This window comes from Barbus barbus (genome assembly GCF_936440315.1).
Source record: "Barbus barbus genome assembly, chromosome: 47".
In the NCBI taxonomy this organism is placed as follows: domain Eukaryota; kingdom Metazoa; phylum Chordata; class Actinopteri; order Cypriniformes; family Cyprinidae; genus Barbus; species Barbus barbus.
Window position 1 is genome coordinate 18145576 of NC_136725.1, and position 13525 is coordinate 18159100.

The window sequence follows — 13525 nt, forward strand, 5'->3', positions numbered from 1 at the left end:
ATTATGGGTTTGGGGAACTTCCATTCAAAAAGACTGAAACAAATCATTTTAAACCATAAGGTTGCCCTACAAATAAAGCTTATCCATCTGTTTGACTGAATGAGCTGACGATTTTTCTTCATGTTTTATTTTTCAGACATCATCAGTATAACGTAACACTTGGTATTTTTACATCACGTTATAACAAGAATATCTATGGCAAGAGCTATTTTCAGTCGCTGCATTCCTTTCCTCACGATTTTCTTTTTTCCCTTTGCATTCTGCTGTAATAAAAGGACAACATATACTGCATATTTGTGGTCTGTTGTCCTGTTTAACTTATGATATATACCATTAATAATTCACTGGAATGCACAAAGAATCTCCTCGAATCTTCACGTCTCTTTCCAGGTTTGTTTGTTTTCATAGATAAATACAATTTATCTCAATCACTTAGTCAATCAATAGTATAACGCAATGAGGAAGTGAATGAACATTTTTGATTAAGGCAACATAATACAGATTTACTACTACAGTGAAATATCACCTGTCCATTATTGCTGTCGAAAGAATTGAACATTTACACATTTAAATGTCATGTTAATGTTTGATGGTTGAAAGGTGAGTAGAATAATGTAATGTATCCATTGTACAAAACAAAACATATTATTGTGTTCATAGAGCGAATCTTTCACTGATTGCTTACAGCTTAACAGAAGTTACACCCGTAATTTTAACATTGAATAAAGCACATAATCAGTCCCTGAGATTATTATTTCCATAGTTTGTATGCTTTCCTTCTGGCCACAACATTGCAGAAATAGAAACTGTTTCTAAAATATATTTTGTCGCTCATTGTGTATCGCCCTCGCAAAAGATAGCTTTTATTGCATCTCGCGTTGGGTCTGGTTAGGACATGGTGCTCAGTGCCTTGAGTGTGTGTGAGTGTGTTTTACTCATGTCTCGCAGTGATTAAGTACTCTGACTTGATTTTTCAGAGCATTAGGGCAAAGACTGGATCATAGTCTGTTTATTCAGGTAAATGTCACCTACTTAAATCCGTGGATTTCCTTAATGGAATTCTGACATATTCAGAACTTCCATTTGTAATCTAATTTCAACCGCCCTTAATCCTTTTTACTCGCCTTTATGATTTCTTTGAAATATTTAAATGAAATTAGATGGTATTTTTTATTCAAATACTGGCCCATTTTCCTCTAGTAAAGCCGACTCCCAAGGTGCAGAGCTGAGTTATTCAAAGAGGTCAGCTCATTCCCATAGGATTTAAAGGAAGACTCTTGGAACACGACTTCATTATGTCTCCTCAAGTGACAAACAGGCTCTTGATCGGGACTGTGCACGTTGCATTGCTTCTACGTTCTGTCACTGGTTGTCTGATGATCCCAGCGGTTCTGTGTTCTCCTCAGGGTCTTTGCGCTTGGCCGTCATCATCGGGGTTGCTGTGGGAGCTTTCCTGGCTCTCATCGTCCTCATTGGGACCCTGGGGGCTTTCTGCTGTGCTCGACTGCAGAGGAGTAAGTGAGCTCGTTGTTTCTACAGAGACAGAGACACAGAGGCGACTCGCACCGCACGTCCACTGAGACACCCACTGTTTTTAGACTCAACTTGTGACGCTGTGTTGCACAATGTAGCACGACTTTATCCACACATGCACAAAAGAGTATAGCTAATTAAAAGGAGCACCGCTTAACCACTTTTTTTCTGTAGCATGACGGCAACTAAGATGTTGTCAAATAGTGTTTTTTTCCAATAATAAGTTGTTTTTTCAACAATTAACAGTGTAGCATGACAAAACATTACATAACTCTTTTTAATTATATTATACACAGCTGAGCAAACTCTCTAGGAAAGCCTAAAGTAAATCTAATTAAATATTAAATAAATAATTACAAAAAGATTTTGCCATTTATCACTGTATTTTTATTCAGCTATGTAAATAATGTAGTCTTTTAGTTTTAGTAGTTGTTTAGTAGTTGTCTGTCACCATAACTGAGAATCCTCATTTTAATTTTTCTATATGAATTCTGATCTGATTTTTAACCAAAAGAATTAAAAAGTTGTACATATTTACACATACAAACACACACACACACACACACACACACACAAATATTAAAGTTATTAAAATAACCGTTTTTTATTTTAATATCTTTTCAAATGTCATTTATTCCTGTGATATCAAATCTGAATTTTCAGCTTCATTACTCCAGTCTTCAGTGTCACGTGATCCTTCAGAAATCATTCTAATATGCTGATTTATAATCAATGTTGAAAACAGTTGTGCTGCTTAATCATTTTTATTTTTTTGACCTGTGATACTTTTTTCAGGATTCTTTGATAAATAAAAAGTTAAGAAGAACCGTGTTTGTTCAAAATAGATTTTTTTTGGGTTTGTTACAGTATACATGACTATTCAAAAATTTGGGGCCAGTAATTTTTTTTATTTTTTTTTATTAATACTTTTATTCATTAAGGAATGTTTAAAATGGATACAAAATGAATAGTAAAGACTTATATTGTTAGATTTTTATTTTGAATAAATGCTGTTTTCTTAACTTTCTATTCATCAAAGAATCAAATAAAAAAGTATCACAGGTTCCAAAAAAATATTAAGCAGCACAACAGTTTCAACACTGATAATAAATCAGCATATTAGAATGATTTCTGAAGGATCATGTGACACTGAAGACTGGAGTAATGATGAAAATTCAGTGCTGCATCACAGAAATAAATTATATTTTAAAGCATATTAAAGTAGGAAACCAATATTAGAAATTGCAATGATATTTCACAGTATTACTGTTTTTGAATGTATTTTTGATCAAATAAATACAGCCTCAGCCTTTTTTACATGTGTTCAAAAGGGAGACTTGACAGTGATTTAACTACTTCAAGGTACCCGTGTAGCTTGTAGCTTGGCAAGCCACATTTTCCAAGTAGCTTCTCCAACACTGTACCACAGAGTGATAAGAGCATAGCTGCACCTCATTCACGTCTTAGTCTTTCTGAGGTCTTTATTGTCTTATCTTGCCTTTTGCAAATTGCCTCCATTAGCGGTGAGCTCCTGCTCCTTACCAGCAGCAGCCTGACTTTATCTGGCCAGGACTGTAAAGACCTCATTTTTTAACAAGTGATATTTCTTTCTTCGCATGTTGTAACCGTGCACCACAGAGGACATGCACCTGGTGATGTCATCACTCCCAGTGTCCCTCTCCTCTCGTCAGCGAGAGCTCTCCAGCACGTTAAAAAGCGAAAGTAAGCCCTTCTATGACCTCTTAGAAGCCAGGTTCTGGGAAAATATAGACATGCATGTTGTTCACGAGCGATTGTTGCATGTTCACGAGTGTGTGAAGGGATAGTCAGAATCATGTCAAAGCTCAGCGGAAGCTGTAGGATGTAGTGTGGTTTGCATCACCGTGGCTAATCAGAACGATTTCCGCCAGATCTCAAAGGGGTTGTATCTGCTAAAAACGACATCCGAGTGGAGATTGTCCATAAGGACCATAATGCAGCCAGAGAACCGGAAGACCACGGCAACATGAAGCAAATGATGGTGAGTTGGCACTCCGAACCCCCCTTATCACTCTTCTCTCTGACTTCTGACTTACATCTGGTTTAAGCATCTGTCACGGATAATCTGATGTTAACAGCTCTGACTGCAAGTGTAAATTGGCTCCTATTGAGTATTAAAGTCAAGCTAGACGAGTTTGTGTACATGCAAACTTTTCATCTTGAAGATGCAAGATATGATAGTGTATCTTGCTGTCGTTTGCCTCATTTTTGTTGCTATAATGCTAGTTGCTAGTAGATGTTCCCTAGATGCCCTCACATTATTAGTGAGCTATGCAACTGCTCACAAATGAGATGCATTGCCAATAAAAATAAGATTTAATTCTATTTTGAAAAGTAATGTTTTCCTGCTATTTGTTCTGGTGAAGGAAGTATTTGCATATAAATTATAGCAGTGCATAACACACCAAATCACAAGCAAGAAGAACAATTATCGTTGCATGAACTAAACTTACTCAGAATGACGTCAATTTCAACACCGTTTTCCCACACATCATATTTTACCATGTGCCTGCCTATCAACAAGATCTCAAAGAGATTGTATCTCATCATATCTCAACTACAATTGGTAGTTGCTGAATCTTTTGCATGAAGCTACACTTTCTTAACCTGTTGCATGCTCACATTTGACAAATTCCAATCACATTATTGCTGTAAATGTACGGTCGCATTTACCTTTGCTTGGTGATGATATAGGAATGACAGGGAGTTTCATGTTGGGGCGGAAAACTTTCCCAAACAGATTTAGCTCATTTTCAAGTTGGTCATTTGAACTACAGAGTACTGCTCTGTTTTAAAGTGAGCGTAGTGTGAGCTCTTATACATTGGACACCCTAAGTGTGAACAGTCTTCCTTCGCCTCTTCCCCTGCTGCACTCAAATCACAGTGCAGCACTGCAGCATCCTTGAACTTTGACCGGGTTCGGATCAGACCTGAGCTTTGAGGGAATTTCTGTTCTTGCTGGATGCTGAAATTCTCGTGTACATGCTTACGGAAATCAGTACCAGTCACTGATGCTTCAGCACAGGTCTACTGCATAATCTCACTTTCTCTCTGTCTGTTTTTAGATGGAGCGAACCGAGTTTCAGCAAGAGTCGGTGTTGAAACAGTTGGAGGTCCTGCAGGAGGAGGAGAGGGAGCTACAGCACATTAAGGTGATGAACAGAGGGATGGAGAGAAGGGGGGAGAACTCTGCAGGACTCACATCTGTCACCATTAAAGAACCCCAGAGAGTCATTTCTCCATCATACTCATAAAAAACAGATTTAATAGAACAGCCGCGTAATCTCACGGAATCTAATAAAGCAGAGATGTGGGAACTCTCGCTCGCTAAATTTTTCAGAATTCCTTGCCATGTTCTTTTTCTTTACAGAGTCCATTATAGAAATGTTCACAAATGGACGTGTTGTCATACTGACTGACTGCATGTCAGATCTCCAGAGCCCAACTTTTCATTATATCCTCTGGTAATTGAGAAGTACTGGTAGAATGTGCATGCTAATTCGTTTAATGAATGCTGTTTGGCTAGACTTCAGTCTGGAACTTCTGTCTAGAACTTTTCAGCCTTTCAGACCATTTCAAAAGCTCAATATTTCAAGGACTTGTTAGGATCTTTGCAAATTGCACATTTAAGTCACAGCATCCATCATTAGTCATATTTGATAAGACAATTGTATCTAACCAGAAATGGAAACTTTGCTTTGTGACAGCCTACTGAGTCACTAGATAAAACATCCAACATTTCCTTTAGATAAATGACTTACAATAAAGTAATATCTTGAGATACTACATTTTAAATGGATTGTCTTGCAACAGGGTTTGTAAAACTGACCTACATCATTTAAAAAAAAAAATTACCCAAGGGATTTTAGGATTTTATACTTTGCGCCAGAGATTTATGAACATGTCTATTCTTTAACATCAATATTAAACATACATATGTAACTCATTTAATTTACATAAATGGTGACTCGTGGGCTTGCTGAACAAATGGTCTCTTGGAGGAACTTTTGCAAAAAGATCACAGTTTCTTAGGGAAATAAAGAACTTTTCCAAAAAGAATGCAAAGTTTGTCACGGGAATACAAAACTTTTGTGAAGAGAGCACTAATTTTCGTAGGGGAACGCAAAACTTTTCCAAAGATAAGGCAAAGTTTTTCAGGAGAATGCAAAACTTTTGAAAAAGGAACGCAAAGTTAATTTTGTGAACAGAATGCAACATTTATCACAGAAACGCGAAACATCTGCAAAGCGAACTAAATTTTTATAGGAAACACAAAACTTTTTTGGGGAAATGCAAAACTTTTGTTAAGCAAACAAAGTTCCTCAGATAAATACAAAACTCGTGTGAGAGAACGAAATACGAGTCCTGTTTACAAACTAGAATATCATAGAGGCTTGGAAACAGACTCAGTTCAGTTGCTTTGAGTGTTGCACTGGCACCAGTCAGATTTTTCTTCAAAATCGAGTTGTCATCTTGTTTTCCGCCCAACAACCAAACCTGCCTTAACAATCTCTCCATGGCAAAACCATCATACCATCCAGTATGATTAAGCCATTGGCCCTCATTCGAGATTCAGAGATGTTCAGCCTTGACTCTGACATCAGTGAAAGTGCACACCATACTATTTCTTTTTTCCAGGAATCCTTGAGTTATTTCACCTCAGCGTTCCCACAAGGCCGCTAGGATTAAAAAGAGAGAGCGAGAGATATACGTTATCTATATAGAAACTGGCCAAAAATAAAATGTGAGTGAATTTTATGGAGATTATTTCGCATATTTAATGCCGACATGAATCGTCAAGGCCCATTTAATTAGCTGATAACAGGATTTGACTGTTTATGCTGGAGATGACTGTTTCACACCACTAAACCATGTAATCTTCTTAGCGTGGGACAGTTATCAGTCTGTTCCCTAATTTCCATGTCACGCTGCCTATAATTAGTGAGCTGAACTTGACCTTGGCTTTTTACAGCTTGAGGAAAATTACAGTTTCCTTTTACTCTTTCCCTCATTTTGCTTTTAATTCAAGCTGAAAGTATATAATTGTTTGTTAAAATTAATAATTGTGCTAACAGACTTTGGATAAATAGATTAATTTGATGACAAGCTTCATGGAAACATCCAGCGAAATGCCCACAAACAATGAGAAAATCAAAAAGAGATTCATTTGATGTGTTAATGATTCATTGACTACTTTGAGGCGAGTATTCATTAAATGGTTCATTTAGCATGGCATTTGAGTGCAAACGCCTGTTTTGTCTTATTTCCCCACAGAATAAAAAAGACAATTGTGAATTCTTTTCTCACAATTCAGATTTTTTTTAAACTCTGAATTGTGAGATAAAAAGTTGCAATTACCTTTTTATTTTTTTATTCCCTTGCAGAATTTTTTTTTTTAATTCTCAGTTGATATCTAAATAGAACTTTTCTCAGAATTGCAAGAAAAAAGTCAGAATCGTGAGTTATAAACTCAGATTTGCGATTATTGTGGATGAAAACAAGCTTTTTTCCTGCAAATGTGAGTTTATATCACACAATTTACACTTTTAGAAGTTTATAGCTTACAATTCAGACGTTTAAATTGCAAATGTATATCTCACATTTCAGACTTTTTCTCAGAATTGTGGGAAAGAAATCTGATTTGTGAAAAAAAAAAGTTGCAATTACCTGGTTGAAATAAGTTTCCATTAGACTATATGTGCTGGCAAAATGCTGTGTCATGTAAACTAAGTCATATGAATTGTGCAAATAATTCAAAGGTTGATGAAATTTTAATTTTTATTAGGATCCAACCAACGGTTACTACAGTGTGAACACCTTCAAAGAACAGCCAACCCCGACCATATCCCTGACAGCCAACCAGAACACAGAGGTCCGAAACCCCGCCACTGCGACCCTCGGAAAACACCGCGTCCCCACCGGCATGTCTTACACCAATATTTACAACACACTGGGCGCCGGTCCCAACCGCCTATATGACTACAGCCAACGTTTCGTTTTGGGAATGGGCAGCAGCTCCATCGAGTTGTGCGAACGCGAGTTTCAAAGGGGATCGCTCAGCGATTCCAGCTCGTTCCAGGACACGCAGTGCGACAGCAGCGTCAGCAGCTACAGCAAGCAGGACGCATACGCGCAGTTCGACAAAGCTAGCAAAGCCTCTGTGTCGTCTTCGTCCCACTACTCACAGTCATCGTCCCAGAACTCGGACCTGACTCGACCGCTACAGAAACGAATGCAAACGCATGTTTAACTAAAGGACTGAATATCATAACATGCTTTTGAACAAACACTAAAGGTGAGTCACCTGTGCTTCATGCATCATTCGTGAACAAATCCAAACGTCTTGGAAAGCTTGGAAAGACAATACCCACATCTCAAGCTTATTTTTCTGTATATTTTGAAAAGTTACGTGTTTTTAGATCTCATGTTCTTTGTGGAAGACTTGCGAGTTTGAAAACTGAAAACGAGAGAAGCCAACCCTTGGACGTCGTTTCATAACATGACAATCAGGAGACCATCCACACAGCCGCCATTGACTATCACGGTGAGCCGATCTAATCTGTTCCATGCAGGAACTTGGAACTGTGGGAGAACCTCGAGGGTTGTGTTCATTTTTTTTTAACGAGGAGCCAAACTTGGGCCTTTTAGAAGTTCGTCTACTGTGGCCCAAAGCACAAGAGTGTCTGTTCAATGCCAACCGCAGTGTTTCTCTGCTGATAAAGAGATCTAAACGAGGATGAATTATCCTCCGGAGGTCGTCTCTCAAAATTATCATTCTGTGCTTTTCTAAGGACTCTGTAAGATAGATTTTACTTGTGTGCACTAAACTGTTTTTTAATTACATCTCTCTTCTCCTTATGTGGTCTCTCGTCTTTACGATTTCATGCTTTGTGTTTTTTTTTCCAACGCAATGCGAATGTGTAAAAACACACACGGCCAAACTGTATGTGTGTAGAGTTCTTCAGGAGCTTTTCTAACGTGGACAGCATAGTGTTTACATGCCAGAGACCAGAATGTAAATCCCAATACTTTATTTTCTCAATGTGTATTAAATGTGAGCTAATCATTTCAACACTTCATGGATAATAAATGCGTTTACGTACGTACATGTCCTGTGAATTCAGACACTTTGTTAGAAGCTTCTTTTATACCTCCAACAATGTGTTGTTGTTGTTGTTGTTCTATACTTCATTACGCATAAACTCCACATTCTGGTGGGAGTATGATTGAATTCTTTTTTGTTTTATTTTAAGGCTGCCATATGTTTAAGCTCACTGTTTTAAGTAAGCTTCTCTTTCCCGCAGCCCCCTGAATGTCTGGCGTAAACGTTTACATCGCTTAATTGGTTCAGGAAGTGCCTCCCGTCGACGGATGAGCCTGCAGAACATTCAGAGTGAAACTTTAACTTGAGCTGTGCATCAGAGCAATTACACTGATCAAATAATCATGATTACAAAATAAGTGTTGAATAAAACAGTGTGTGGTCATTAAAGCTGAGGCGGCGTCTTTTTTTATTTTTTTGGTTCATCTAACCTTTTTTATGAAAGGAGGGACTTCCTGTCAAGTCGGATTATGTCAACAGCAGGTCACCTCAAATGTACCAACTGAAATATGCATGCTGTAAAATGAATAGGTTATGAAAGTTTTAACTAATGCTTCCTGCAATTAGTTAAACATCCAACTTACTGAAAGTTAACTAAACTTAACATTTTAAGTCATGCATGAACATATTTTAAGTTGATACAATGCATTATTTCTTATTTCAATGTTGAATATCAATAACTCATCAGTGGGAGGACATATCAGATTTTCCTTGCTCTTTTAAAAGAAATGATGCACTATTTAAGTACTGACAGCAAAAACACAGCAATAACACAATAATAAGAATATATAGTTATGTGCAGCTCGAGTTGCAACTCAGCACAATGCCACAGAAATAAAAACACGAGTGACCAAATTTCTTTTCACTCTATATAACTGGTTTAGACGATGTCAGATTTGAACAGATGGATTTTATTCACTTCATTGCATTCCGTATGTAAAGAAGTAACAGTACAAAAGCAAAAACAGCCTGCTTTATTCTAAGCATGTGTGATACGATGGACAATGATTAGATAAATTATGAGTTTTTAAAATATCTAGCAATTTATAATGTTCATTTTGTTAATATTATGTATATTATATCAATGATGAATAACAGTTAGCCTTCATTAATCTTGGTTAAAGTTTATTTCTACATACATTTTTTGATGTATTATACATGAACATAAATTACTGATGAACAATATGTTTCTCGATACCTTTCCAGGAGCTGTGCTCACTGCTGAATCTTCAGGGTCACGACTAAGGAAATTCAATAAAAAGACTGTACAATGAGGAATAATAACAAAGCAGCTAGCAACAATTCTCTTAAACTTCTACTAAGTTATCCTCAACAGCTATATGCTTAACATGAAGCATAGCCTTTAGTGTAGTCCAAATCATGAGCAAATGACTCATATGAGTCGGTGAATCAATAACAAAGCACAGCAAGGAAAGTCTGATCCCCAAGCAAATGGCTCTCATGCTCTGGTTGTTTTTAGTGAATATAGCTAAGCGAGGGTAGTTTGATTTCTGAATGAATGTTTTGTGTGCGCCGGTTCTTTCAAAATCAAAACCATACAGAGCGGCCAGGATTGTTTGATTACCAAGCAAATGACTCTAATGAGCCGATTCTTTCATTAACAGGGCTATACAATATGGAGGGCCAGGACCAGCAGATTTTAGTTATAACCCTAATCAAAAACCCTGTTAGAGTTATCTTGAAGACTTTCTGGGTTGTAACTGAATCCACGAGTGTGGAACTGAAAACTGGAACTGAGTTACGGGGTAGAAAGTAGCATGTATTTGTAATTCAATTATCATTAACCTAGCTTACATAAAAATAAAAAATAAAAAATATACAATGTTGTTAGTTCATGATAGGGCTAATGCATACACAAGTGTTGAAAATGCCCACTTTAGAGTCTTTAAATACAACATATTAACTCATAAGGACTGTTGAGATCATCCTATTTACATCTGATCTGAATAAGACCTCCTTGAATAAAGCAGTAGTCGATAAGGAAATGCAAACCTGATATAATCTCTCTACGATAGCATTAGTGATATTTCATAACCCTCCAAACATCTTTATACAAATGAGTTCTGCTGTGGCATTAATCCATCATCTTGGCTTTTAAAGGTTGGCCCGACCACGACGGATCCATCTTGAAACTAAATGGACTTCAAAGGATGATCTTACTTGAGGTACAGAGCCTCGTGTTTGCACTGGATTAAATTACAGTCCTTGTTGCTTCCGGCTTTGTCATCTTAATCGAAAGTCTAGTCACACACTTGGTAAGTGCAGCTATTTGGAAAAGCCTTCATCAGCACATTCTTCAGTAGGCCGCGCTGTGTGTGTGGGAGCCCTGAGTGCGGGAGCTGAATTTGCCTATCTGTTGTGACCAGCGCTGAGTAAATTACTTCTGCAGCCACTTTCAGGATGCATCTATTGATTCTGCACACGGCCAGAAGTGATTGCAGCTTAATGCTTCAATTTACCCCAATCCACACTCTGCACACAACTTCTTAGCTCGCGCCTTGAACTTTATCACCGCTGCCCACGTGAGGTTGCGGACACGGGCACGCGCACGGGGGTGCAGCGGCCTATGGGTCTGTGCGCACGCTCGCGATGACAAAGTTTACGGCAGACGCTGGGATGTTTATGTAAATTACGATACAAGTATGCACATTTATATCCCTCCAAACGCTCTGAAACTGATGATCACAGCATGCGCCGAGCCTCGGAAATATGACATATGAAGCCCTAAATAAACGTTGTCATTCCTCATCCTGCGCTCTGCGAAACCTGCAGGAAAATGATTCGAGCCTCTGAATATATGATGAAACATCTACACAAACCCAAGCTTCATCCGGACGCTTATCTGCACTCCATCCTCCCCAACGACACGGTGCATCTGGGTGCTTAACCGCTCTGAAAATTCATAACAGAAACAATCTGAGAGGAAGAGGAGGAATGCTCATGATTTATTGTCTTTCTGCCCCAAGGTTATTATGGTTAACTAAGACACTTTACAGTTTAGACCAAATAGGAATATATTCTCAAGCCATTATGAAATAATAAACCACACTTTTACATCGCTTATTGTTTTAATGTTAATTCCTATAATAATAGGTTTGAAATTAACATTCAAGTTCTAAATTAACATTAATGTATTATAAACAGACATAAATAAACATGACCAATTTAACTTGATGAATGCTGTAAAAAAATGCTGTGAATAATGAAGTATCTGAGAAAGTCAGTGTGAACTCGCTGTAAAAAAAAAAAATTTTATTAACTAAAATAGCCTATCCTATAAATGTATTTTAATCTACACTGAGCTGTGAAAGGCATGCAAGACAGATAAAAAAAAAAAGTCTATTTCACACTTTTAAGAGCTTCCAAAAAAAAAAAAAAAACGAATCACTGAATGGTAAGATTGGTATAGGCCTACTGTAATAAAATATTTATGATTGTTGCTTGAAAAATATTTTATTTCATCAAAACACATGGCTATTGTTTACAGAGGCCTAAAAATATATAACTTATATTGTGTTATAACTTATAGCCTACCTAAAACAACTTGTTCACGTATTAAAAAATTTGGGGAAAATGACTTCTAACCATGCTGACCTGCAAAGCTGTGACCCATTACGCTATTTCAGAACCACATACCACTCTTACTATTTCTGCTATTTAATTATTAAAAAATAGTAAGAGCAGTATGCTAGTGTGAGGTCCTGAATTCAGCATATTTTTTCTGTCCAAATTTTAGCACTACCGTTAAACATTGAAAAAACAATCCCATTTAGTTGATCCAAAACTTCTCTTTAATTAAAGACTAATGCGTTTACAGTGCATCTTCAGTGTTAAGCAATATGAATTTGACAAATGAAGCTTTTCACTTAAACCTGTAAATTTACCGTTTTTGGGTTTCTGGTGTATATTTTAGGATATGTCATAGATGGAACAGTTTGTGGTGCTGGTGATGAACACTACAACTTACGCTACAGTAAATGAAAAGAAAATAAATCATTTTCAAAAAGTACAAATGAAATAAGAACTATTTATACCCCATTAAAACTTACTAATTTGAAAAAATAAAATTTGCAAAACAATAATAACCCTGTTTTTGACTGATTAATTTTTTATTGAGAACATCTTGATGATTAAATAGAAAACAAAACTTTTTTTTTGTGCGAGTGTGTAATGAAGCAGTGAAGTGTCATTTAGAATCAACCTGCTGCTCAACAACAGCACAAAGCAATTAGAAGCACAACACAAAATATTAAAAAACGAATCAATTCAAAATTGCTCATCTCCTGGCATTCTCTGCTGCACATATGGCAAGAGGAAGTCACAAAATGGAAAGAAATCACTATGCAACCTTTATATGAGATGAGTTCAGCATCACATGACAGCAGAATAAGGTGATTTCTTCAAGATCATCTCTCTGCTAAACTGCCCTGAACGAGGTTAAGGGACCTCTGAGCCGCTGATGGTGTCGGAGCTGTCAAACGAGAATGCTTGATTTTCCTGCTTAACCTTTTTGAGAGCAGGGCAAATAGAAACATTGTGGAGCTCTCTAAAAACAGGGGGGAAAGAGACGGATCAGGTGACAGAGGAACTCAGCTCGGTTCATTCATCATTTCCTTTCAAAGAAAACTCAAGGATGAACAAATAAGCCTTTCTGAAGATTCACACGCAGTTAAAATATAAATAATTTGCTTACAACTTTCATACATACAATGCATAGCCTTTGTGTGTCAAAGAAAGAGTGTTGCATGGAAAAAAGTGAATGGATATGTTCTGTTATGCTATTTTTGCTGTATATAGTGTGAATAGTATATGCACATTTTCTGGATGCTT

General features: G+C 37.1%; 1 protein-coding gene across 1 annotated transcript in view; it reads left to right on the forward strand.

Moving 5' to 3' along the window:
• kirrel3a (kirre like nephrin family adhesion molecule 3a) overlaps positions 1-9061 on the forward strand; it is a 128914-nt gene extending 119853 nt beyond the window's left edge. Inside the window, exons 12-16 of the mRNA XM_079410134.1 lie at positions 1407-1514; positions 3172-3255; positions 3444-3553; positions 4638-4724; positions 7358-9061. Of these exons, the coding sequence (XP_079266260.1) occupies positions 1407-1514; positions 3172-3255; positions 3444-3553; positions 4638-4724; positions 7358-7822 (854 nt within the window). The 3' untranslated portion in view covers positions 7823-9061. The remainder of the gene's footprint in view (positions 1-1406; positions 1515-3171; positions 3256-3443; positions 3554-4637; positions 4725-7357) is intronic.
• Positions 9062-13525: the final 4464 nt, after the last annotated feature.